Source organism: Mustela nivalis (assembly GCF_964662115.1).
Source record: "Mustela nivalis genome assembly, chromosome: 3".
Classification (NCBI taxonomy): Eukaryota; Metazoa; Chordata; class Mammalia; order Carnivora; family Mustelidae; genus Mustela; species Mustela nivalis.
In genome coordinates, this window is record NC_139022.1 from 67,196,134 (window position 1) to 67,222,836 (window position 26,703).

General features: G+C 36.8%; 1 protein-coding gene across 1 annotated transcript in view; it reads right to left on the reverse strand.

Moving 5' to 3' along the window:
- The window catches only part of ADGRV1 (adhesion G protein-coupled receptor V1), a 545,909-nt gene that overhangs the window by 370,335 nt on the left and 148,871 nt on the right, over positions 1-26,703 (reverse strand). The window contains exons 45-57 of the mRNA XM_082725840.1: positions 25,922-26,097; positions 25,008-25,132; positions 21,347-21,504; positions 21,112-21,258; positions 20,659-20,766; positions 17,705-17,969; positions 16,832-16,954; positions 10,669-10,891; positions 10,141-10,345; positions 5,951-6,097; positions 3,219-3,474; positions 1,454-1,656; positions 160-336 (exon numbers count right to left, since the gene is read on the reverse strand). Of these exons, the coding sequence (XP_082581966.1) occupies positions 160-336; positions 1,454-1,656; positions 3,219-3,474; positions 5,951-6,097; positions 10,141-10,345; positions 10,669-10,891; positions 16,832-16,954; positions 17,705-17,969; positions 20,659-20,766; positions 21,112-21,258; positions 21,347-21,504; positions 25,008-25,132; positions 25,922-26,097 (2,313 nt within the window). The remainder of the gene's footprint in view (positions 1-159; positions 337-1,453; positions 1,657-3,218; positions 3,475-5,950; positions 6,098-10,140; positions 10,346-10,668; positions 10,892-16,831; positions 16,955-17,704; positions 17,970-20,658; positions 20,767-21,111; positions 21,259-21,346; positions 21,505-25,007; positions 25,133-25,921; positions 26,098-26,703) is intronic.

Here is a 26,703-nt window from a genome sequence, read left to right on the forward strand (position 1 = left end):
CAAAAAGAGAACTAAGAAGTCTATAAGACAAATTTTAAGACATGTATTTAATAAATATCTAGAAGCAAAGCCAATTATTTTGTGGAAAATATATGACATCGGCCCAATCAGCAGGTAGAAGCTTCTGTATTACTATAAATACATTAAAGTTTATCTCACTGTGGTAACATGAAACTTAAAAATTCCTCTGGGATCATCATTTTCTTCAATCATTATCTCAACAATTTCTATCCCAGGCCTCCGCACACTTGGCTGAACTGCAGAGAAGTCAGAATTCACCAGGTACACATCAGTGATGTTGACAATAAATCCTTCCTCCAACTCGGGAACATTATCCTGAGGTGGGGGGGTGGAGGGGAGAACAGGAGAGAGATTATGTTCTATTTTTAAAAATACACTGAATTTACCTTGGAAACCCAGTACTTTTCAGTGAGAAATAAAGGACAGCCTACTGGAATGGGTAGCTCTTTCACAGACACAAGAAAGATTCCTTTTTATATTTAATACATTCCCACTGACAAATTTAATCGAAGCCAAATACTCATTAGCAAGTAAAACAATTTTTAAAAATCCATCACACAATTACGATCATATACTATCCAATATGTTTTATGTATATAGTACCCCCCAAAATTAGAAGAAATGGTAAATTCTACATACGTCTTAAAAGTGAAAGCTCTAGACTTACAAATCTAGATACTATCCTATATTTTAATTAACTTTTTAAAAACTGTTACCTTATTTCTGGATAGGTAATAAAAAATTTCAAAAGGTAACACAAATATATAATGAACAGGAAAAGAAACTTCTGTTTTGTTCCATCTCTCATGTGTTTCCCAGAATGTCCTTTCCAGAAGCCACTATTATCCTCTATCGCTAATACCACTATTAGGAGCACTAATGTTACTAGGCAACATTATGTTTACCGAATAATATATGATATATTTATTTTAATACAGTCATATATAGTATAGTAATATATACAACGTTTAGTTATTATGCAATACTATACATAACACTATTAACTACTCTCATTTTCTTATGAGTCATTACATATATACACTTTTCTCCTTATAATCATGAGAGAGCACTAAAACCAGATCTAAAGCCCCTGAAGCATAATCTTCATTTGAGTAATTTTATCATGACATGAAAATACTGCTCTATCAAACCAACAATAAAAATAACCAGATTAATTTGGGCATTTTATTCATTCATTCATTAGTTTAAACTAACCAACCAACAAAACAGTGGATCCCACTAAATCCCAATTCAAGGCTTCAAAGGTCATTCGAACAATATTCCAGTTAAAGTATTCACAATTTTACATTAAAGCAACCTTTTTAAAGATTTTTATCTCTAAGAGGATCACATTTTTCTTTTTTTAATCACGTTTTTATCTTTAAGGATATTTCCTTTATTTTATATCATATTCATTGCAGCTTAAACTTACCGACAAAATGGCAACTTTCATGTAAGTTTCTTTTATGTTTTCTTTCATCATTACTATTGTTTCTTGTAGCACATAATCTTCATTCTCAGTAGCTTGATTATCGACATGCAATAAGAAATTGGGTTTAGCTATCAAATGAATGCCAATGGCCCCAAACAGTCCTTTATTTCGAACAATTGGTAACTGAAGAATGGTGATGTTCTCTGTGAGAAAGACATGCCTCAAGTAAACAAGATTTTCTATTTGTAGTTGAACCATTCAAAGAATTTCAGGTGAAATATTCTGCACTATCCTAATGTATATTCCCCCAGCCAAGAAGTATTTTGTGCTTTGCTCCCCTCTGTCTGCAAAGTTGTGCTCTATTTAGTACATTATATCCCAGTTCTAAATCCTCACTTCAGGTTCTCTAAAGCACCCTCCTACTTTATATATAACATGAGCTTTAACAAAAATTGCTGGAAATCTTAGGAAACTACTTATGTGCAGATTGACAGCTAATTACAAATGCTAAGAAGATTTTGAAAATAAAAAATTATGGGGCGCCTGGGCAGTTCAGTGGGTTAAGCGTCTGACTCTGGGTTTCAGCTCAGGTCATGATCTCACAGTCGTGGTGACCAAGCCCTGCATCTGGCTTTACATTCAGCACCGGAGTCTGCTTGTCCCTCTGCACTCTTTCTCTCTCAAATAAATAAATGCATAAAATCTTTTAAAAAATGACAACTTACACAAAGTCGTCATTTAATAACTTAATCATTAGAAGAGTAATTTTCTTTTACTGAGGTCTGTCACAAGGATCAAAGGCTGTCACAGCATCAATTTTTTAATTTTAGTTTTTAGATTTTTAAATCTAAATTTAAATTTGCTACATAAATGGCCAAAAAAATGCTTGTCAATCTTCCCCACTGGTCTGTGAGGTTCTAAGAACCTAAGACTGTGTCTCTTTGTTTCCAGAAAACACAGCACAATTTGTGGCACTTACTAGCTGCTTCAAAATGTTGGTTGAATGAATAAATGAACATATTTTAAGTCTATGGCTTTTTTTCCCATATATACAGACATATAAAGGCCCAGGTACATAATTATATGCCATTTTCCCCATCAACTATTTAAGTGAATGGTCTCTGAAAGACGTCATGTTACTGTCTGAAAATTTCAGAGGCTTCACATTGCGTATTTTAAATAAATACATACATGCTCAAGTATGTTTGTTCAAAAAAGTCAAATGGCCTTTAATCTATTAATCCTAAAGCTGAAATGAATAGTTATTTAGGCAAAGATCTCGGCACTAAGCTTAAAGAAAATAGGGACGGGTTACTTAAACTTCACAGAAAAATTATTATTCAAATTATAGCTTTGGGCTTAACAATTAATACCCCGAGTACCAAATGCAACTCACTGTGTTGCTTATTGTTGCCTATAACTGATGAAAATCTACATAGAGGAATCTGAGAAGGGAAAGAGAACAGATAAATAAACGATAACAAAGAGAAAGTAAAATAAAAACCTGTCACCCTTTACTGCAATGACTTACTAAAATATTGATATTTCTATAACACCTCAAAAGAATACAAGCATTTCTTACAGCACTATTCCTGGGTGATTACATGATCATAAAATTTAATAAACAAAAAGTAAAAATGATTGAGTATGATCTGTCAAACTAAAAAAATATATAAATATACAAAAGGGATTTATATTTCTAGTAAACATTACAATTAAATTACCCAATAAAACTAGAACCTGAAAAATATTTAACAACACTTACCTTTAGGCTCTGCAACTCTAATGAAGAGAAACTCAGGGTGCCAACCCACCAAGCCATGAGGTGAGTCATTGGGCAGAATTGTTATCACAGATTTGTTTCTTTTCTGATCAATGGCAGCACCTTTTAATGGGTCCTCTACCCCTTCTGTGGTAATCCGAACCAGTGCTATGCTCACAATCTCTGATAACTCTGGTACATCATCAGCAAGAACAGTCAGAGTGATTGTACACAGTGCCTGGCCTTCAGAAAACGAAATCTAAAATTTTAAAGAAAGAAGATTTTACTTATTTTGTAATTATGACTGTGCAATAAGAACATAAAAAGAGGGGTGCGTGGGTGACTCAGTGGGCTAAAGCCTCTGCCTTCAGCTCAGGTTATGATATCAGGGTCCTGGGATCAAGCCCGGCAGGGAGCCTGCGTCCTCCTCTCTCTACCTGCCTCTCTGCCTACTTGTGATCTCTGTTTGTCAAATAAATAAATAAAATCTTAAAACAAAAAAAAAGAACATCAAAAGATTAAAATTTTCTTTCAATACTGACCACAACTTAAGTAATGAGAGAGGAAATGAAGCAACACAATATAATTCTACAAATCAGTTAACTGTTTTGCATATTAAAAATGGAAGATTGTTAGGAATAAAGAAAAAAGTAAACCATTACAGAAACATAACCCGATAAAACACATAGCCAAATTGTCACATCCTGAAGCCTACATTCTATTAAAATACAGAGTACATAGTCTCTCTGGGAGTCTAAGTCCTGGATACCATATATATATTTTTTTAAATCCATAAAGATAAAAGAAGGTGGCATACTAGTTTAAACATTTTTCTCTACAAAAATTTTGCCAGGATTGCGATTTCCTTTGGTTAAACGCTGAACAGATGTATAATTTAAGAATGAATCAACCAAAATAGAGATAGAGAGAGAAAGATAAAAAGAGAGACGAATCAAACATCTCTCTCCTCCTGTTGTGTCTCTATTGCCTAGAGTAAAACCCACATTTGCTAAAAGGCATCTGCTCCTTGAAGTCATTTCCAATCACTCTCTGCTTCATACTGTAATCTCTAGCAACCTGGCTACAAACTACAATCATTCAAACTAGCATGCCAGGTCCATTTTGTTGACACTCATTTCTCCACCTAAAGAAGGCACTTGAGGATATAAACTCAAGAGCTTTATTAATAAAATCAGGAGTCACAAAACTACTACTCTGTGGCCAAATCCTTTTCATGGAGTTTTACTGGAATACAGCCAAGTTCATTCAATTACATACTGTCCCACACTTTATTGTGCTACAAAGGCAAAGTTGAGTATCTAGAAAAGAGCCATAATAGCGCACGGGTCTCAAATATTCACTTACTGGCCCTTTAGAGAAAAAGTTTGCTGACTCTTGAATAAAATAATTAATCTCCCAAATATGGTCTACACTTAAGATACTATTATACATTTAAATAGAAACCATTTTAATCATGTTTATATAAGAAAGATTAATTGGGAAAATATAATTCAGAACATACAGAACCCGATAGATACAACTTACATAGCTGAATATATAGTTTAGGTGACTTGTGTAAACATTTAAAGCAATAAAATTTGCCATAACATTTTTAAGACACTGAAGCTCTAATCTCCTTTCAAATAATAAAGAAACCTAGAAATGGTGGACCATAACATTCATCTATCTTTTTTTGAGAGAATTTCATGAGAGGTCTTTTAAAGGAACTCTTCAGAGAAGCATTTGGGGAAAATAGGTGGATAAATCTATGAAACCCAAGATGAGTCCAGAGGTCCAACCATCTTCCAATTAGAAACTAAAGGTACTTTAAACTCTCTTTGCAAGTCATTAGCTTCTCTGACCCAGTCTGATTTCCATTCTTCAACCTGTGTCCCAATTTTATACTATTTTCCAATAGTAGACAAAGTGATCCTCTGCCCAGATCCCTTCTTGGGACTGATGCACTCATCCCTAGCTGGTAGTATTAACAGCTTTTGTGTTTCTCACTGGGAACTGCCTTTAGCTGCAGTAAACTCTCACTCAAGGTTATGCCCCACTTAGAAGGCAGTGTGAAGTCCAGGATGGCTAAGATGGGGATGCAGAATTTCATCCTCCTTTCTCCAACTGGAAATAACTCCAAAGGACCAGCTCAGCTCCAGACTCAATGAGTCCATACAGACTCAACCCCAGGCGCAACTCCCAGGGATCAACATCCCCCTCTGCACATTCCTAACTTCCTTATTTCCTTACAGATGTGTCTCCTCAGGAATCCACCCCAACTCTCCATCTCAGAGTCCCATCTACAGGAAACTCAACCTACATCACTTAACAATTCTGATCTGCTTTTTCATATGTATAACTATCCTACATAGATTTGTTCCCTGTTTACTGCCTCCATTTTACCCAAATCTTGAAACCACATTTCCATCTCCAGTTTGATTGGTTTTATCTTTCTGACCATGTAAATACAACCCTAATTTGGCAAACCAATGTACTGAACCTAAAAAGGGATTTTTTTTTTTTTACAGGTAAGTTTGGCATTATAGGAAAAAAGAATAATAATCACAACATTTAAACTAACCTTAAATTGATTCCCTCTCTGTGGTGATTAGTAGAAATCCAGTGATGACATGGTCAAACTCAAACACTTCATCCATAAGGCAGGGTTTGGTCCCATGCATCAATAGTAACCATAACTTAAAAGTGACTGTCCTATAATTTTATAAATTACATACCACTCCTGAGGTAGGAAATATATCACTAATACTTCCGTCAGCTTCCCACGCTATGGTTATACGACCATATGTTCCTTTTAAGCGCTCAACATTCAAGGTTACAAGGCTATCTTGTTCCATTTCTTCCACTTGCTTATATAATGAATTCTGAAAAACACACAGGAAGTCACAAGGGATTAGCTGAAATTACCTACATACATATTTCAAGCTGTTGTGCACGTGCAAATTTTACAGTACTAAACAGCATGATACAACATAAAAACAACACAAGTGAAAAACATAGTTTAAAAAACAGCAGTAGATGATGACCACGATTTTAATTTGAAAATACACGTTTGAATAATTTTTTTTAAAGACTTTACTCACTTATTTGGCAAAGAGAGAGAGAGAGTACAAGAAGGAGAAATAGCAGAGGAGGAGGGAGAAGCAGGCGCCCTGCTGAGAAGGGAGCCCATGCAGGACTCAATCCCACGACTCCAGGATTATGACCTGAGCAGGACAGACCCTTAACCAACTAAACCATCCAGGCACCCCATGTTTGAAAAACTAAGTTAAAGTAAATTAAAATGTTAATCAGTATAGGATTATTTTTACTTTGTTTTCTTATTTCTGTAATTTTCAAATTTCTTCAATGAACATCTTATTTTCACATTCAGAAAGCATACACTTTTTAGAAAGCATTACATATAGTATGTAAAGTTTCTAGAAATGAAAGGACATATAGTCAGGACATGAGTGAAGTCTTCTTCCCCTGTATAACTTCTGACAACCCCTCTAGGTTTTGTTTTCTACTTGTAAAATAAGTTTTGGTCTACAAGGCCTCTAGGGTCCCACTCAGAGGTAAAGACATCAAGAGAACCAGGGCACCCCTTCTGATTACTCACGAATGTCTTTTAACCTTAAATTCATATCCTCTAAAATGTTCTGCAGGCTGTGCAGTTTCCATTGATGGTGTTTCATCCTCGGCACCTGGTCTTTACAACTATTTCTCTTGCCAGAAATATCCACTGCCCCTCTTCTCATCTAGACTCCATGACCTCTTTCCTCTGTTCCAGACTGATTTCTACCTCTGTGTGAATGGAACTCCTCCTCTAACATTTGCAGTATCTCCTGAGAGCCGCTGAATGTTATTTTGCTCAAAATTAATGCTCCAAAGAATCCCTTCTTACAACACCCCTACTTTATCCATAAGCAATAAAGACAGAATATGGAATATAAAGATTTTTTAAAAATTTTCCCAGTAATAGTTTTCTTTTTCTTTTTCTTTTTTTTTTTTTTTTTAAGATTTTTTACTTACTTATTTGAGAGAGAGAGAGTGAGAGAGAACATGAGAGGGCAGAAGATCAGAAGATCAGAGGGAGAAGCAGACTCCCCATGGAAGCCTAATGTGGGACTCGATTCTGGTACTCTAGGATCATGACCTGAGGCAAAGGCCGTTGCTTAACCAACTGAGCCACCCAGGCTTAGTAAGCAGTTGCTTAACCAACTGAGCCACCCAGGCTTAGTAAGCAGTTGCTTAACCAACTGAGCCACCCAGGCACCCTGTAATTCTTTTTCTTGTCTTTTTATTATGGTAATTTGAAAAGAAATTCCTCCATGAATTTCTTACAGCTTCTAAAAGCTTCTATTTTAGAATATAGTTTGAGTAGATAGCCTATCCTATGGCAGTACCTTACACTGCATTTTAATATATTGTTACAAATGTTACATAGTAATAAAATCTTGTGCAAAGCATTAAAACCTTCCTACAGAAAATATGTTGATTTAAAAATATGCATAGGGGGCAGCTGGCTAGCTCAGTTAGCAGAGCATGTGACTCAACCTTGGGGCTTGTGTATCTAGTCTCAATTCTACAGCCAGAGTGGTTCTTTTAAAATGTGAGTCAGATCAAGTTGCTCTTCCACTCCCAACGCTTTCCCTCCAGGGAAAACTTCATGATGGTACTCAGGGACTCGCGCAGGTGTGAGTTCACAGAGTGGCTCCCCTGCTAGCCTTCGAAGGCCTGCTCTAAAGTTGGCCCTTGCCTGGTGTCTGGGAAATTGGGTTTCAGGAGGATTCTCGCCGTTCCTGGAACGCACACTGGCTCCCTGTGCCTGAACTGTGCACACAGTGTGGTTTATACTCAACACCTATTTTCACTCGGGGGGGTCTGGAATTTTGTCATGTGTCAGGCTGAGAGTCCACAGTTAACATCCAGGCAGTGGGGTCTCTAAGGAGCTTCCCTGGTTGACAACACCTCTCACATGTTGTCACAATTCATCTCAATGCTGGGGGAAGTAAGTGTGTCCTGTGTGGTTCCCATGGTTTCCTGAGTCTCTACACCACATGCCTTTTCCCTTACGATTTTGCTTTGTATCCTCTTCGCTGTAATAAATCATAGTAAGAGTATGGTGAAACCCTGAGTCCTCTGAGTCTTCCTAGCAAGTCATAAACCTGTGGGTGCTGCTGGGGAAGCTGGAAACAGAACGCTGGCCCTTCACCTCTTGGGCTTCATCGCTCCCTCCTACACGGACTTCAGCCACAGTGGCCCCCTTGCTGCACCAGATGGGCAAGGCCTCATTCCAAGGCCTTTCTTTTCGTTGATGGCTCCCCCTGCCTTGAATGCTCTTCCCCTCTCTCCTCCAGGCCTTTGTCCCCAGGTCACTTCCATAGTGCTGCCCTTCCTGATAGCCTATGTTTTAGTTCCTACACCCAAACTCCACCCCTTGGCCTCACAATCTCCATCCGTCCTCCCTGCCAAATGTTTTCCCAGAACACTTATTACCATCACACCGAGTACAGATGTCTCGCATGTCTCTGACTACTGTCTGTCTCCCTTTGCCTCCTCCATGACTTAGGACAATGAAGATAGGGATTTTTTACTGTTTTACTTCTTGATATATCTCTAGCATCTGAAACAGTATCTGGTACACAGTAGGTGTCTGTTAAATAACTGCTACATGAATGAATAAATGAATGAACAGATGAGTGAGTGCCCTTGTTAGTTCTGGCCAATGAGACCTAAGAAGAGTTTTCCAGAGTCTTTTGGGAAATCTCTTCATTACCCCAAGTGCCACATTTCCTTCTCCCCAAAGAGACATAAACAAGAAGGCAATGGCCCTAACAATAACACCAACTTTCGAACAACCAAATGAAGAAGCAACTTTATGCTGGCAAAGTGGAGAAATTGAAAGAATCTGGGTCATGGTGACACAGTAAAGTATCCATCCAACCCCAAAGCCCATCTTCTCTGTGGACATGGTTTTGGTGTTTAAGCCACTTTTAGCTGAATTTTCCTTACTTGCAGAATATTTCAGAGAACAATGCATGAAAACTGCAGTTTTCTTAACTTTAGTTAGGAAATCAAGATAGAGTGGGCCAATAGGGCTAAATGATGCAATATAGAGAGTGTCCTTTTGCTTATGGGTAAAGGAATAGGAAGTCGGAGCATGGAAGTCGACCTGGTAAGATCCATATAGTTCTCTTTCCTCAGGAGAAAGCACCTCCATGTGTAAAATGCAGGTATAGTTAAAATATAACCCCCCACACATGCATTCTCTCCCTTCTCCTTCAATACACAAAGGAAAGTAACATATTTGTAGGGGATATACACATAACAAAATACAGTATATAATCTATTCAGAATCTGCCTCATCATTACTTCCTAGAGATGAGGCTAATAGTGGAGCCAAACTCCAGGACCAAGGTCAACTGGCAACATTTCAAATTCAGTCTTGTAAGAGGAATCAGTATAATAAAAAAGTTTAGGACAAGTTGATTCAGAGGCTTCTGTGTGTAGGAATATAAATTATAAGACATCAGGAAAGTTCACCATAAAATGCAGAGTTGGGGGGTGAAATGGGGAAAGAAAAAGGAGAAAGGATGAAGATACTCAAAGTAGGACTGCCTGCTGACAACAACTGATATATAAATACAATGAACAGGGGCACCTGGATGGCTCAGTTGGTTAAAAGTCTGACTCTTGGTTTCAGCTCAGGTCATAATCTCAGGGTCAAGAGATCGAACCCCACACTGGGCTCTGTGCTCGGCAAGGAGTCTGCTTGAGATTCTCTCCCCTCCTCCCTCTCTCTCTCTGCCCTTTGCCCCACTCCCATACTCTCCCTCTCTCCTGATAAATAAATAAATAAAAGCTTTAAAATAAATAAAGACACTGAATAAGTCATTTTGATTTCTAAGTGTGGGACCTTTACCTGAGCAAATCCAACGACTCCATAGGCATCATCATTAGACAGAATAGTTATTTTTACGTAACTGTTAATACCCATCTCTGCTCCTCCTTTGGGATTTTTAAGCTGAACTCTAAAGGATTCTTCTTCCTCTGGAACTGAGTCATCAAGGATGTTTACCGCTATTACAGCTTCTCTGTCACCAGGTTCAAATATCAGTTCACCTGAACTAGCATAAGAAGTATATCAAATAAGTCAGCTGCTACAAATATCAGGTATATACATATACAAAAACATAAAACTCTCAGAACACTGATTAATATTAAACATTTGGAAAAATCATATTTCATAAATAAAATTATAATATAATTGTTCATAATACTGATGAACTTCATAACATAGATATAAGAAGTATGGAACATAGCCAAATTTCTAGATTATAAATTACTCATATTTTGTATATTTCCGGTCACTAAATAAACACTTAGAAATTAGGTGCCACATAAAACTATGGTGAGCATAAAGACATTTCGTATAAAATGTTGAACCTACCTAGGAATAAAGTCAGACTGGCTCGAGATGTAGGCCAGCTCATACATGTGTGAGTGGACAGCTCCCACTAGAGCAATTAAACTCTTGCTTGAATTAAAGGACTTTACTGTAACAGAAGCTGCATCATGAGCAGAAGGGGCTTCCAGAATGAAAGAGAATTGATTCAGCTCTGAATTCCAGCAGTAAAGAGCAGACGTAGCTTGGCCAATAAGAAGGATGTGGACTATGGAAAGGAAAGAAAAGGCAACTACAGTGAGACGTGCATATCACCGCACACGCCCCACCATGGTACTAAAGCAAAACTTCTCTACACTTAAAGTTCTATTTTGATTTCTGGGTTAATTAAATTTGAGCTGATTTCTGAAAACTGAAATACTATTTGAAATAACTAAATGTAAATAGCAATTTTTTAAATGCTGTGGCGTGACCCAACCTAACAGTAAACCCACAATCCACGTAATAAATAAGAAACCACTGGATAGTAAAGCTCAAATGGACCGTGGACTCTTATTCATCTCAGTATTTAGGACTCAGTATTTAGTATTTTGCATGGTAGGATATTTTTAAAAGTGAAAAATATGTATAATCCTACAAATAAATGCTTCATTTTTATAATTTCCATTCCTGTCACCATCCATAAGAATTTATGATAAGCATAATTATAAACAGACTAAATACAAAAAAATTCTTAATTAAGAAGCTTAATCCTATATTTATATGGCACTTCATAGGTGTCACTACAAAGCATTCAAATTTATGATTTTAATGCATAATCTATAGAGCTGATCTTCAAAATATACTTAATTTCTCTACATTGTTCATTATTTTATATTTTTCAATATTAATTAGAGAAAGTTATTAATTCTTTTCACTTGATAATTTTTTTTTTTTAAACTAGGCTCTATACCCAGCATGGAGCCCAGTGTGGGGCTTGAACTCACAACCCTGAGATCAAGACCTGAGCTGAGATTAAGAGTCAGATGCTCAACCAACTGAGCCACAAAGGTGCCTGTTCACTTTATAAATTCTTAAAGGTAGTAATTAGGCCAAAGGATCTGAACAAATCTTTGATCTCAGAGTATATGTTGCCAATGCTTTTTGAAAAGTTGGTAGGAAAAGATGCTCTTAACGATTCAATGCAATGGCAAATATTAGCAAATATGGAAGGTAAAGAACCTTATACACTATATAGCAGGGGAAATTTGGAGTCAGGGAGCTTACTACATTGTATAGGCCACTAAGCAATCTTCAGACTTAAAACTAGGGAGAAGCATGAGAAACCAACCAGAAACATGCACAAATTCCAGTACCTAAAGAAACACATCAGAATATAAAGATATAAACTAAGATGGATTTGCTTATTAAAACATTAAAACAGGGTGTCTGGGTGGCTCAGTGGGTTAAGCCTCTGCCTTTGGCTCAGCTCATAATATCAGGGTGCTGGGATCGAGCCCTGCATCGGGCTCTCTGCTTGGCAAGGAGCCTGCTTCCTCCTCTCTCTCTCTCTGCCTGCCTCTCTTCCTACTTGTGATCTCTGTCAAATAAATATATAAAATCTTTAAAAAAAAAAAAAAAGGCACACAGAACTGGAAACCATGAAAATTTTAGCCTAAACGGTTACAATGGAAGATCCATATTCCTACTCTAAAATATCAAATATCAAGAATTATTCATTATGTTTACTTATGGTAATTATTTAAGTACTATTGCAAGTTAGTAATTGTTGCATAAAAGGTAAAAATGAAGAAAAATGTTATTAATAGATTTGGTTTTTAAAAATGATCATATATTTTTCATAAAGCTCTGTAAAACTGAAGACACTCAGTGAAGAGCAAATTCTTCAGATGGACCTCAAGATCTCCTAAGTTTAAATGATTCTACAATCTCAATCAATCAATCGATCTACAGTCTCAACCAAAATCATGAAGTGTTCTGAGCATCACTGATTATGTATCTTAATTCTTAGAGATATACCCTATTCACTTCCTCCCAACCAGAAAAGTATGAGATGGTAGCAAATAGGTAATTAGACATTCAGAGTAGGAAATGCATGGGGCTCAAATCTGCATTTTTGTATGCAGAGAGTGTTTTCTCAGAAAATAGCTATTTGTACTGTTCGAGATCATAGAACAGGGCCAGGAGTTTATAAGGGAAAAAAACCCTTAAGTCTACTCTGGGGAACAGAATTTTAACCGTTACTGATTATAGAATTCCCTTCCAGTTAACAGAACTATGAACAAACAAAGTATCCTAAATGGCTGAGATTATTTAAGGAGTGAGTGAACATAGAGAAGTCCCAGGACAGAAAGCTAGAGGGAGCATTACTAGCTCTTAAGAGATCTGGGAGAAGAAACCAGTAACACAGAGGACAGCCAGACAGGGCTGTGAGGGAAGCAGTGCCCTCAGGATAGGGCGGGATTCCAGTGCAAGGAGATGAGGGGCATTCTGAGAAAAGTTCCACAGTATAACTGTTCTGGGGGATGCTGTGGAAGGGTTTGGGGAGTTGGCAGGGAGAGAATTGAGTCCCTCGTCTGGAAATTAGGGCTCCTGTGGTCCTGTGCACACACAGACCAGATGGGATGAGTCACTTTCTCCCAAGGGGGCCTGGGCTTCTTATGGTGACTACACAGGGATGAAGAGTGATGAGTTCCTCGAAATGATTTCCACAGATGATGATTTTCAAAGGTGACGGTTTTGGTGAAGCGGAGAGTGTTGGGCAAAGAAGGAGAAGGGGAAGGGGAAGTAGAATTATTAAATGGTTCTTCCTTACAGAAGCTTTCTGGGCCTCCCTTAGTCCTGGTCAAGTTTTCTCCATTTTGTGGGAGTAGAGCAACTTTCTTCTCTGAGAGCAGTTACCTGTTTGTAGTTAGAAACTTACTTGTGTTATTATACATCGTGTCTCCCTTCCCTACCACATGTTAAAACTTCTTCAGGGCAGGGGATGTACAAGAATTTGTTTACCTTTATTTCCTCAGGGCCTACCACTATGCCGGGTAGGTAAGTGGCATTTTAAAAATCTATTAAAGAAGGGAGGAAAGAAGGAAGAAGGGAAAGATAAGATTGTATGTCCTTGCAGCCTTTGTCACGTTCATTCTTCCTTTTCCATTTAAAGAATTCGGTTTCTACCCAATAATCTCTGTCAAGTCATTAAGCAGAATAAATATGTAATCCTCACAGCCATGGCTCCAATCTAATATTTGACATATTCAAAACAAGAAAGTCCTTGAATATTATTTAATGCATAATTTCAGCTTTCAGGGGATCTATAATAAGCCATTCTAAATAATTACTCATAATCTTTTCATACTTCTACAACCTCAAGTCACAGAAACAAAAGAAATAAAAAGACCTCACAATGGGTCCCTTAACAAGCCTCTGGCAGAATTTTTTCATAAATTCTTTTAGAAAGTGTGCCTATTCTATTTCTTTAAAAATCTTTAAAGGGAATTCTATAACTTCAATTAACAGCCCATTCAGGCAGCACTTGTCATCCTTAAAAACATTCATTAGGAAACTATTTTGAATTATAATAAGTGACTCAAGTAGATACAGTTAGTCCACTTGAACGCTTGAGGTATAGGAAAAGCAAAAATAAAAAAGCCTCAAAATTAAAGGACAAGTAGACACCGACTAAACAAATACATGATGAAAGATACATAATTTATGCAGTAAATCAATTGCTGAGTGAATGATAAGAAAGCCACAGAACTGTATTTCACAGGATAACATCACAGCTTCATGGCATGTCAGAGTCTGACAAATAAAGAGAAGTTATTTATGGAGAGGACGTTCAGAACAGAGATAGACACAGGACGCTGACAGCAGAGTGAACCTGGAGTGGAGGGCAGATAATGATGCAATAGTCCAGATCCAAGGAGACCAGGGTCTAGGAGAACGTGGTGCAGAGACAGGGCTGAGGAGGGGTAGGGGATATGGGAAACAAAGCACAGTGAGATAGATAATACACAACAAGTGTGAGATCCATAAGATCCGATGCTTGGTTAGCAGCGGAGGCGACAGCGGAAGACAGTATCTAAGGATTATGGTGCCTGCTACAGAAAACTGCAGCCAGGCACCTAGGAGAAAAACAACAAGAACAGACTCCTGCATTTGTGCTAAAGCCTCTACTCTTCACAGTAACACTTACTTTACAGATTTTGGCTTTTATCATTTACTTCATAGATTTTAGATTTTACTTTATAGATTGGAGACATGCATCGATGTTTCCAAAATCTAAACCTCTAACCGATTTCATCAAGACCACGTCTCTAACCACCTACAGAGGCTTCTATATGGAATCTTGCCTGGGAGGTTGCCAATTGTTTCATCCAGCATATTCTACACACCAAAGCTAGGTGGAGTTATAAAACATGCCTTCAATCACCACTTGCTTTTGAAATGCCTTTAAGGATTTCTCTACCCCAATAATGCTCAGAGTATAGTCCCCGGACCCCTAGCAGTCACTGAGACACTTTAGGAGGGTCTGTGAAGTCAAAACTATTTTTGTACTAACACTAAGACGTTATTAGTCTACATAATTCTCATTCTTTCATGAACGTTTGTGGGATTTTCTACAGGCTATATGACCAAAAATATTACAGTATGTAGAATACGGATGAAGACATGAGAATCCAGGTGTTGTCTACTAAGCCAGACATTAGAGAAATTCACAAAAACAATGATACCACCCTTCTTACAAAAGTTTCATTTGGAAAATATATTTTTTAAAAATAAAACATGCTACTTTCATTCACAGGTGATGAGTTCATTGCTATCATTCTCAATTGAATTAGTAAGTATCTTTAAAATTTCTCCTTTTTAATTTCTAATACAATAAATATCAGTAGATAGAATCTATATGAAATCCTTAAATTTTTAAGAGGATGAAAAGTTTCTAAGGCAAAATATTTGGGAACCACTGAACCATCCAAACACAGATCAAATCCTGAGCCTGACATTCCAGACTTCCTTGTATGGATGTTAGTGTCTATGTTTCCAACCTTACCACCACTACATTCTGGGTCAAACACTCTGTCCCCACCACTCTAGTCTGCTCATTGTGCCCGCAATGTCGTATATTTCAACCTTTCTCTTTTGCTCACATCTTTCCCTCTACCCACAACATTTCATAACAGTCTACCCAGGCCTAGCTCACGTTCTACTCTGAGACCTCTTACCCACTTCAATTCTACCATTCACAGAGCAAATGGGACTGGAATCTTGAATTATTGTCTTAATATTCTTCTTGCTTCTCCAACCAGACATTAAACCCCTGAAGGCAAGGAATTCTTCATAACTTTAAACACTGACTTACATAGAACGTCTAATCAATAAATGGTGCTGTTTAGTTCATTAAAAAAAATCACTATGTCTCAATTTAAAAGCAGGACTTTAATCTATCCAGACTCACGGGCTGAGTCACTTGGTTTGTCTGCTAGCTTCCTCTGGGCACATCAAACAGAGATATGCTGACTCATGAGCATGCCCCTGGCTCTGGGAGGCACCCCACAGGCTCACCACACCCACTGCCGTAGCCTTCCAAGCCTTATTACGATGGGCCCACCACCTGATTTTTTGCCAGCTCTGAAATGGTCCCATGGCCTTCCAGACAACATTCACCCCTTGGTTTTTCACTAACAAACTTTGTTTTGGAAATCACCATGAATAAAACTACTGCTTATGTTTCTAAAGTGTGACTTAAAGTACAGAAAACCAAGAAAGGACCAGACTGGAAGAAGGATTGGAGAGTGAAAAAGGACCGCAGAGTTCTTATAATCATTTTCTGACTTTTCAAAAAGACTTCAAGGCAGATACCTATTATCCTCTTATACGTTCATGTTTAAAACATATTACTATATGTAATGCCACTCTTCACTTTTCTCTAAACAAAAGAAATACATTACCTTACTATATCCTTCACTAAGATTTTGTTATATTTCAGTTATTCTGATTCTTCTCAAGCTCAAATACCCATTTTAAAACTATTAGTCCTTTTGAATTTCTGGGATTTCGATAGATGTTTCTATTAAGATCTTGATTTTACATCCTTATTAAAATACCTAGTGTCTGGCAATGTGATAATATCTCCAAACCAATTTGATTAAAATTGCTCTAGGTTTCCACACTGCATTTCAGATTAGTTAGCAGTTTAAAAATCCCTTACCTATTCCTGAAGCTGGTGTAAAGGAGTAGATCCTATTAACAGTAGCAAAATCCAGGGATTGAAAATATCTGAAAGAGGACTGTCCTGTCTCCCAGATGAAAATATCAATTGAATTCTGATTTCCTACAATAATGGAATAAAAGGCAAAAGTTACAGGGGAAAAAAATGACAAAATTACACAGTAAAAAAAATTAACAAAGATATCAAATTAATTTAAAAAACAAATTTAGTAGGATATTCCTCGAACTTCATTTAGTTAAGCAAAAATACAACCTAGTAGGAAACACTTCAAAAGTCTTTTCACATTTACCACATGGAGTACATATATGGCTGGCCACTGATTCATCATGATCTGATATTAAAGAAAGAACAGAAACACAAGTTCTGTTTTTTTAGGAATGTTGAAATTTTACCTATGCAAGTTCCACTAGGCAGGAAAAAAAAAGCGTATTTGTATTCAGAGAATATTTTCAAATAGTCTTAACCAAAAGTTGCTGAGTGCTAATTATTATTATTATTAATTTACCTAAGGGATCCCCAAGTATAGTCCCAAAAAATGTCACTGTTTGCATTCTGGATATAAGATCTTTAGATTTTTTTTCAGAGATCTTTCCATTTTACATGCCCATCCCAAATTTTATTTTAATAAAACTTTAAAGCAGTAGTTCATCATCTAAAGACTATACACGTCACTTATAACATGAGTTTTTTCCCAAAATCCACTTGCAGCTGACAGCCAATACACTATCCATCAAGAAATAGACTCACAAAAAATTATTCCAAGAGCTACATGTTTTCATACAGAACATATTACGTGAATGCTAGATAATTCTGACAACGATGCATACAGTAAAAACACTATTATCTTCTCACCTAGAAAGACAGTTTTGGCAAAAATTAAATAAATATCATCGCCTGAAGTCAAGGCCTCAACTTGTGTTGTCCCATTGATTGGCACCTCTTGAAAGTTAATAAACTCGCTGCCAGACCATCTGAGTAAAAGGGAATTTGGCCTGGCATTCATCTGGGAAATGGCTAAGAACACAGAGCCTCCTCTGGTGAACAAGGCTATGCTCAGTACGCCTCGGACAGGCAGCGTCTGATGTAACGTGAAGCTTCCTCCACTCCATCTGAAGACCTGTGGGAAATATTCAAATACAAACCCTTTGTAACTAGGACCTTAGCGCTCATGTGAGTTTAAACAATATCATATATTTACTCTCCTAATCCCCTTTATTTAGTTAGGATACTTTCATAAATGAGAAAATACCAAAACTGATGATCTCTCACTGCTCTCTCCTTTTTTTTAATCTGCGTAGGTGCACACGCTTCACACACAGCAATAAGTGAAAAAGAAGTTACGTGAAAATGAATCAATTTCAAATATAAACATGGGTAAGGGTTGGCCACAGCAAGAGAAGGGAAAGCCAAAACCAGGAGAGAAGTCATCTGAATATGAAAATTCAGATCTGGATAAGAAACTTTCTGATGCTAGAATATCATTCCTTACCCACTGTTTAAGCAACTGAATATAAAAAGAAACACCAAAACTCTTTAGTCCTGAAGGTGGCAATGTACACAAGGTTTTAAGGTGAGTGCTCATATATTTAAAATTAAAAGAAAATCCTGAATCCACCTGGTTTCTTATACAATCTCATCAATGCACAAAGAATTGTATTTATGTAGTCAACAATTGGGAATATATGTGAGCCTGACATTTTGCAGGCATTATGGACAGAGTGGCCTCTCCCCTTATGGATCTTACCAACTGTTAGGAAAAGGCAAATGATAAACACATCACTGATTAAATAAATGTATGATTATTCAATTGAGACAAGTGCTGAAGATAACAACTGGGATATGATAGAGAATTATGGGTGTCACTAGGGAAACAAAGTTACGAAGAACAACACAACAAAGTTTCTAAGGCAGAAGATGTTTTTCATCAGCTGAATGAAGACCAGTCAACCTGAAGGAAGTTGACTGGCCTGAGGGAATGAAGACAGTAAGACTGGAGAGGTAAGGTCATGAGGTATCTTTTGTCAGGATGACCATATAATGCATCATGGGGACCCTTTATAGAGCAAAAGGCACAATACTTAACAATCACATCAGGACAACAGACGCAATCTGGTCCTGAGCTGGGTAGATAAAGAACTAAGGTTATGCTACTTATCATCCACATTAAATAACTTAGAATTATTCTATGTATAATTGGAAATCATCGAATAGTTTTAAAATGAGGAACAATATGAAATAATATTTTAGAAGGCGACTCCAGCTCCTGGATGGAGAATGGATGTGAGGAGTCAGGGCAGAAAATCAGAGACCAGTTAGGCAGCAACTCCAACAATGTGAGAGAGAAATCATGGGAGCTGGACTTGGGAGAGAGAAGCAGAGGTGGAAAGAAATATCTGAATTCAAAACACTACTGGGAGATAGCATCAGAAAGAGTAATAAATTAGATGTAAATGAATAAAAATGAATAATCAAGAAAGATATGAGCCACCATTTTGTCTTGTGCAACTGCAGTTAAGAGGTTGGCATTTCCTGAGATGAAAGCCAAGCACTGCAACAAGTTTCAAAGAGAAAATCAAAATTCAGTTCAGGATATGTTAAATTTTAGATACTTTAAATATATCTATGTGGAGATGCCAAAAGGAGGTTAGATATGTTAAGTCTAGAAATTAGAGAAAAGGATATCTAGAAAAGTGTAAGACAGCCTACAGCTGATACCTTAAGACAGAGAACTGATAGAAATACCTGGAGTTAAGTGAAAAGAAATTTGAACTGAAACTAAATCTGGAAAACCCCAAAACATCTGAGTACAGGAAAGGGAAAAGGAAGTGGCAATGGAGACCGAGAAGGGCAGCACACAGAGACAGGAGGAGAATGTGTGGTGGTGTAGAAATGAAGAGAAGACGTGGTTGAAATCTGAGGATGAAGTGACTGTTACAAGCTAACAGGAAGCAGCCTAAGACAAGGACAAGACAAGGACAGAATAATAGCCAGTGAATTCAACCCAGCTGTCATCAGTGACCGTGAGGTAAGATAAAGCAGGTAGACAATTCCTTCAAGGTATCTTACCACAAAGGGGAGAAAAGAGGGGGAAAAAAAAAAAAGCAGAAGGGGATGAGATGATGAAATGATGAGAGAAATTCCTTCTGAAGCACGGAGAGCCCCATTTACATGGACTGTAATAATCCAATAGAGATGCTAGTGATGCCAGACACGCCGAGTAACTGAACCTTCTGATGGCCGGAGGAAGCTGGCTTTTACAGAAGGAAAGCTTCATAACAGGACACAGGAATAAAACTAAAAGGTTTCTGAATTTGGTCTGGCAAGATAACCAAGCTTCCCTTCTGGAGCTTAGTCAACAAAGTCATTAGCGAAAATGAGAAGAGAAGCAGGTATGGGAGTACGAGGAGTGAGAAGATTATCAAATAAGCATTATTAGCATTATGAGATGTAGTTTACTTGAGAAATGTGGAATTTCTGGGATGATGTTAAGTTCCCATTTGGCAATGTTAATCATGAATTTTTAGTTACGCCATCTGTCCAGTTAGGTGATTTTTCTCCATTATGTTTTCTAACACTATTAAATTCTAATTAAATGTTCATGATTATTACACACTTGCTCTGGCTCTTGAAGACAATATTTATAATTCCATTTTTAAAAATTACCTGTGACTAATTAACATCTACATTCTACTTTACTACTTTACCACAATCAAATTATGGGTTTTTTTATACTAAACTTATAGACTACATCTTTGATGAGTTTCAAATACAGTATATTTTTTAAATTCACTTTAAAACAATCAAACCTGAGTTAATTCGGAATCATCTCTTTGACTTGCGACAATTAAATAATCTTGATGGTCTGAACAAAAATATTTTACTTGAGAACTTTCAGAAATAATGATTGTTTGTACCTGCAAGGAAGACAAAACCATGGGAATAAATATTTAAATGAGAATTTTACCAGGAATTTTACTAAATCTCTGAATACAATAATAGTATGAGTTAGTATTTGAAGTTCAAAACATGAAAAATCATTCTGAGCACTAAGTAGGCATACCTAGGTATCATTTCAAGATAAACAAAAATATTATTGGGTTAAGAGACTCTGCTAAAATGTGTATCAACTTTCAAAAAACCTTTTGCATATTAATATAGAACATATATTATCTTCCGTTAAAATCAATCTTACAAATTTGATTTTTTCCTTTAAATAAAGCAATCTAGAAAAAAAAATGAAGATTTTTTTTTTTTTTTACCAGGAATAATTTGAATCCAGACGTGAATGTATACACACTGTTAACAGAAGGCTTTTTGTCACTTGTTTCCTCATGAGTAATCACAAAGTAAGGGGAAAGACCAATATTAAAGGCTTCACAAGTTTTAGGATTTTCTATATTTAAATCCTAGGAAATAAGAAATAACAGTAATTCATAAGATTCAAAATTCACATGTACATTTTATTTTATGTACTATAAAATGACTGATGTTTACCTCAAGTGGAATAAAAATCCCCTGCCATCGATAAACAGTAGAAGACAATTTTCTTAACATTATACCATATATTGAATCTTCCAAAGTAAAGAAACACCAACCAGAAGCTGAAGCATCAAAAAAACTCTGAACTGTGGAAAACACCGCATCCATTCCCCCTGAAATACGTAAATCATGATTTGTTAATGTATAATCTCTTTAAAACTTTATATCATTTATACAGTGAGATGAGTGAGTTTGTTATCAGAAATAAAGATCCTTCTATGGTATGTGTGTATGTCAGAGAAAATATAAGCTAGAAAAGTTAAAAAATAACTAAAACTAACAATTTTTTTAAAAAATTGTTAAACCTCTACTCCACCCATGTAGATTTTTCCAAAGTGGATTTAAAATACTAAATGTGGGATGCTTGGATGGCTCAGTCAGTTAAGCCTCTGCCTTTAAATCTGATCAGGATCCCAGGGTCCTGGGATCAAGTACTGCACTGGGCTCCTTGCTTGGCAGGGAGCCTGCTTCTCCCTCTCCCTCTCCCTGTTCATTCTCTCTTCTCTCTCTCTCTTTCTAACAAATAAATAAAATATTTTCTAATAATAAATAATAAATAATAAAAAAATATAAAATACTAAGTGTGTATTTTAAAGGAATATATGCTAAAAATGATTTTTACTAACTTTCATAAAGATGATGAAAATATAATTCAGGAATGTTTAAAATAATAAATCGCTTTATAGAAACATGCTAAATGTTGGCTTTTTAAAACCTACACTATTAATTTGAAACTAAGCCCATCCAATGATTCCTCACTTTATATGTTATATATTTAAGAATGCCAAAGCAAACTCACCTGCTTTAAATGGCTGTCAAGTTTTCAATCAACACACTATCACAGGTATGTGTCCTAAAATTCTGTACTACATTTAAACAGAGAAAATTTAAAAATCCCTATCTCATGAAGAATAATTTTTTTAAAAAGCTCTATTTTTCATTATATCAGCTTCCCAAAGGCAGTTGTTTTAAAACTTTAGTTAATGGTGTGAACAGCAAGAACAAATGTCAAAGGTGAAATCTACGTCCTATAAAACTAAGTTATTGATTATGTTCAGATTACCAGTTCAAGGAATCATGTCAATGCCTCATATGTACGATCCATTAGTGATTTCCTTTCCTAGAAAACCAGTATTTTTCATTCCCATTGTCATCTTTTAAAGGTACACTGTAGCTTCTGCATTGAGTCTGAATGCTTGACATCAAGGTCCTGACCAGACCATCTGGCCAAATATTTCCCTACCATAATTTAGGAAGATGGTGAATGAAAAATAAACAATGGTGACATTTAAGAATTTCCAACACATACTCTCACAAGCACTTCCAAAAACACATGCAGATCCCAAACAATCGTGAAATAACTCTGAAGTAGAAATAATCCTTCTCTTTTGGATCCCACCTCCTCCTGCCTTTTTGCCAATCATACTTGCTATGAACTACTTTTCCTTCATGTTCTGAATATTCAATCTCTCTCTATTTAATAGGTCTTTTCCATCAACATGTAAATATGCTTAGGTCTCTCCAAATGAAAAAAATGAACAAAAAAACCCCTTGAATCCTACACCATGTCACCACCTTTGCTCAGTCCTACCTTCTCAGTCAAACCTCTTGAAACAGTGGAATACATTGGAGGGCTCCACTGAAAATGTTACTCAGCTCCTATCCCTCTATACAAGCAGCTCTTGCTATTTATTCCTTCTCCACTGCTAACTATAGCAGATTTTTTTTGGTTCTCATCTTACTGGGCTTCTATACCAGCAACTGGTTACTACTCCTTTCCTTTTTCAAACACTCTTGTGCTGCTGGCTACAATCCCACATTTCGCTGGGTTTCTCACCATGTCTTCTCCCTCTCCTTTGCTACATCTTCCTCCTCTCTTTAGTAACTCAATTTGAGCCTACTCAGTTCAGTCTGGGTCCTCCTCCCTTCTCTACCTACAGTCCGGCTTTCCATGTTTTTACATCAATTTCCATGACTTTAAATACAATATACAGGCTGCAGATTTCCAAATTTATCTCCCACAACAGAAACTTCCCTTTGAGTCTGGAGAAACCTTTTCTCAAAAGTAACTCGAATTCAAAATGTGTTAAATCACACACATTCTACTTCTCCTTGCCACAGTAACACCTAGTCCTCATTCGGTACTCCCTTTTTTACTGAAGTGCATGACTCTCCATCTAACCACAGAAACTAGAAATCTAGGAATCATCTCTGGTGTCTCCTTATACCGAATCAATAGATGCTACTCCTAGCTAGCACCTGGGCTGAACTTTTCTTTGTCTCCCTTCATCCTCGCTTTTCTTCTGTGCGAACTCATTCTTTGCATGGTACCAAGAATGGTATCTTTGAAATACGAATGTGATCATACCTCCCCACAAATAAATGTGGCAGCCCTCCTGCCACCCTAAACCACATTAAGCCTAGAATAAAGACTAACATGCATAATTAAGTCTAGAATAAAGATTTAATATATGCATAATATATTCTTCAAGCTCTCAAACTATCGGGTCTTACCCAGCTCTCCAAATTAACAGTCCCCCTTAGTTCTAAGCCCAGCACCCACTCAGCAGTTCTTCACGTATACGTTCTCTCATGCCTCTAGACTTGTGTGCCTGAATAACTTCTCACTTTCCTTCCATGCCCCTCCAACTCAGATCCTTGCAGAATCAGTCCCTATTCACCTTTCGGTGGTAGTTCAAACAGAGATACCCCTGGGAAGCATTCCCTGTGTTCTTGCAACACTTAGAGAACATTTTAAAACATTTAAATGTAAAACATTTATGCTGAGTGAAATCAGTCAAGCAGAGAGAGTCAATTATCATATGGTTTCACTTACTTGTGGAGCATAACAAATAGCATGGAGGACAAGGGGAGATGGAGAGAAGAAGGGAGTTGGGGGAAATTGGAAGGAGAGGTGAACCATGAGAGACTATGGACTCTGAAAAACAACCTGAGGGTTTTGAAGGGGCGGTGGGGGGGGGGGAGGCTGGGGGAGCCAGGTGGTGGGTATTAGAGAGGGCACGGATTGCATGGAGCACTGGGTGTGGTGCAAAAACAATGAATACTGTTATGCTGAAAATAAATAAAAAATAAATTAAAAAAACATTTAAAACATTTAAACATTTACTCTAATTTTACTTTTTTTTTTTTAAGGATTTAATTAATTTATTTATTTGACAGGGAGAGAGAGAGCACAAGCAGTGGGGAGCAGCAGGCAAAGGGAGAGGGAGAAGCATGCTCCCCATTGAGCAGGGAACCTGATGCAGGGCTCAATCCTAGGACCCTGTGATCATGACCTGAGCCAAAGGCAGATGCTTAACTGACTGAGCCACCCAGGTGCCCCCATTTATTTCAATTTTAAACTACACCCTGGTTTTAACTTATTTGATTTATTTCTGTCTCCTCCTATGTTCTAAGCACCATGAGTTCAATATCATGCCTGGCACATGATAGGCTCTCAATAAATACATGCGGCTGCAATAAAACAATTAGGTATCTGTTCTCCATTTTCAACAGATCCATAAGATATAATTCATGGGGGTGGGGAGCATGTACATCTGATACATGCAATCTTTCTTGGTTACAGAATTTTGTTTTTACAAGAAACTGAACGTACTCATGCCAAAGGCTGTTTCAGATATTGTCTCCCATTCCACACTCACAGCTAAATCAATGCCATTAGTGCGTGACACGTTTAAATATACAGTGCTGTTGGCTTCTTCAATGTCGATAGACGTGGCTCTAAAAAAATGGATTGCAGAAAACAGAAAAGGAATATAATTCTACATATTAAATATAAGTAGCACATTGCTAGCATATATTTAATATACTTTTACATTTACATAAGCCATGGAAAGATCCATCCACAAACTTCATACAGCAGGAAAATTAAATTCTACAGCTCAAAGTATTCATTTATGAGGATTAAAAAAGCACTACAATCTGATACTATGATCTTAAGAAAACAGCCAGTAACCTCATACTATATATTATAAAAAATAAATAAAGCTTTGTCATTCCTAAGTTCCTTCTCAGATATACTAAAAACATATCACAAAGCAAAAAAAGGTGAATCCAGAAATTCTTAGCTTACCTAAAACTAGATCTACTGGAGTATTTCTAAGAAATAAAAAGCCAAATATGTGGTCGCTTCCAGAGGAATTTTCAAACTACAATCATGTTAAACATGCTTAGAGAGTCATTCATTTGGTTCAAACAGCTAAATATTTTTATATTATTTCTTGCTTTTTACTATTATTGAAGACACGAAATTGTGCAAGCCTTTACCTGAAAAGTGTGAATTCTGAGGAAATAAGAATTCTAATAATACTGCTGTACAGGACATGATTAGGTTTTTCATGCTCCTTGTTACAAGAGGGCATAACACCTCTCAGATCTATCTGCCAGAGCTCATTTTAAAAGTCTCCTTTAAAATAGTCAGAGATCAATTTCCCTCTCCATTTTCTTTATGTCAAAAGATATTTCCTACCTAGCTTCAGAAGTGACAATTTCCTTATGAATAAACTGTACCTATTTGCAACTGCAGAGATACTGAATAATCCCAGAGGGGCCTGATTTTGCAAAACCGTTATCAGGGTTTGAACATGTGCCCCCAGTCTAGCACCTCCAGTCGGATTAAACAAGGTACAGACAAAATGCTCATCCATCTCTGGTTCGGTGTCCAATACAGCAGAAATGCGTAGGGCCTGGAAATCAAAAGATGAAGTTATTAGACTACAGTTTAGACTACAGTATTTCTGCAACATACATACAAACAGATCTGCTAAACATTTTTGACAACAAAATAATATGTTTTGGAAAACATCACTTCTTTTCTATTTTAATACTGATCCTCATGATATGTAATAGGTACCCAACTATTTCAAGTTACCACTTTCAAGATTTTCAATGCCGTGATATATGGCACTGGGCATCTAAAAATAAATTTCATGACATTTAAAAACAACATTAACATTAAAAAAACAAATTTAGATCTTGATTTTTGCTAACTCTTAATCTTGCCCCAGCTACGTAACTGTATTAATCTCATTCTAGTATAGGATTCACTGTAAAAAAGCAGTTAAAGCCATAGTAAGCATAAATTAGAAACAACTCACAAGTTTATCGAAAGAAAAATGGATAAAAAGATAGTGGGCTCTTTGATGCAGGGCTACTTAGCAATAAAGAAGAACCAGCTACTGATATGCGCAACCAAATAGATCTCAAAAGTTATGTTGACCAAAACAAGCCAGACACAAAAGAGTAAATACTATATGATTTTATTTATATGAAGTTCAAAATCAGCAAAATGA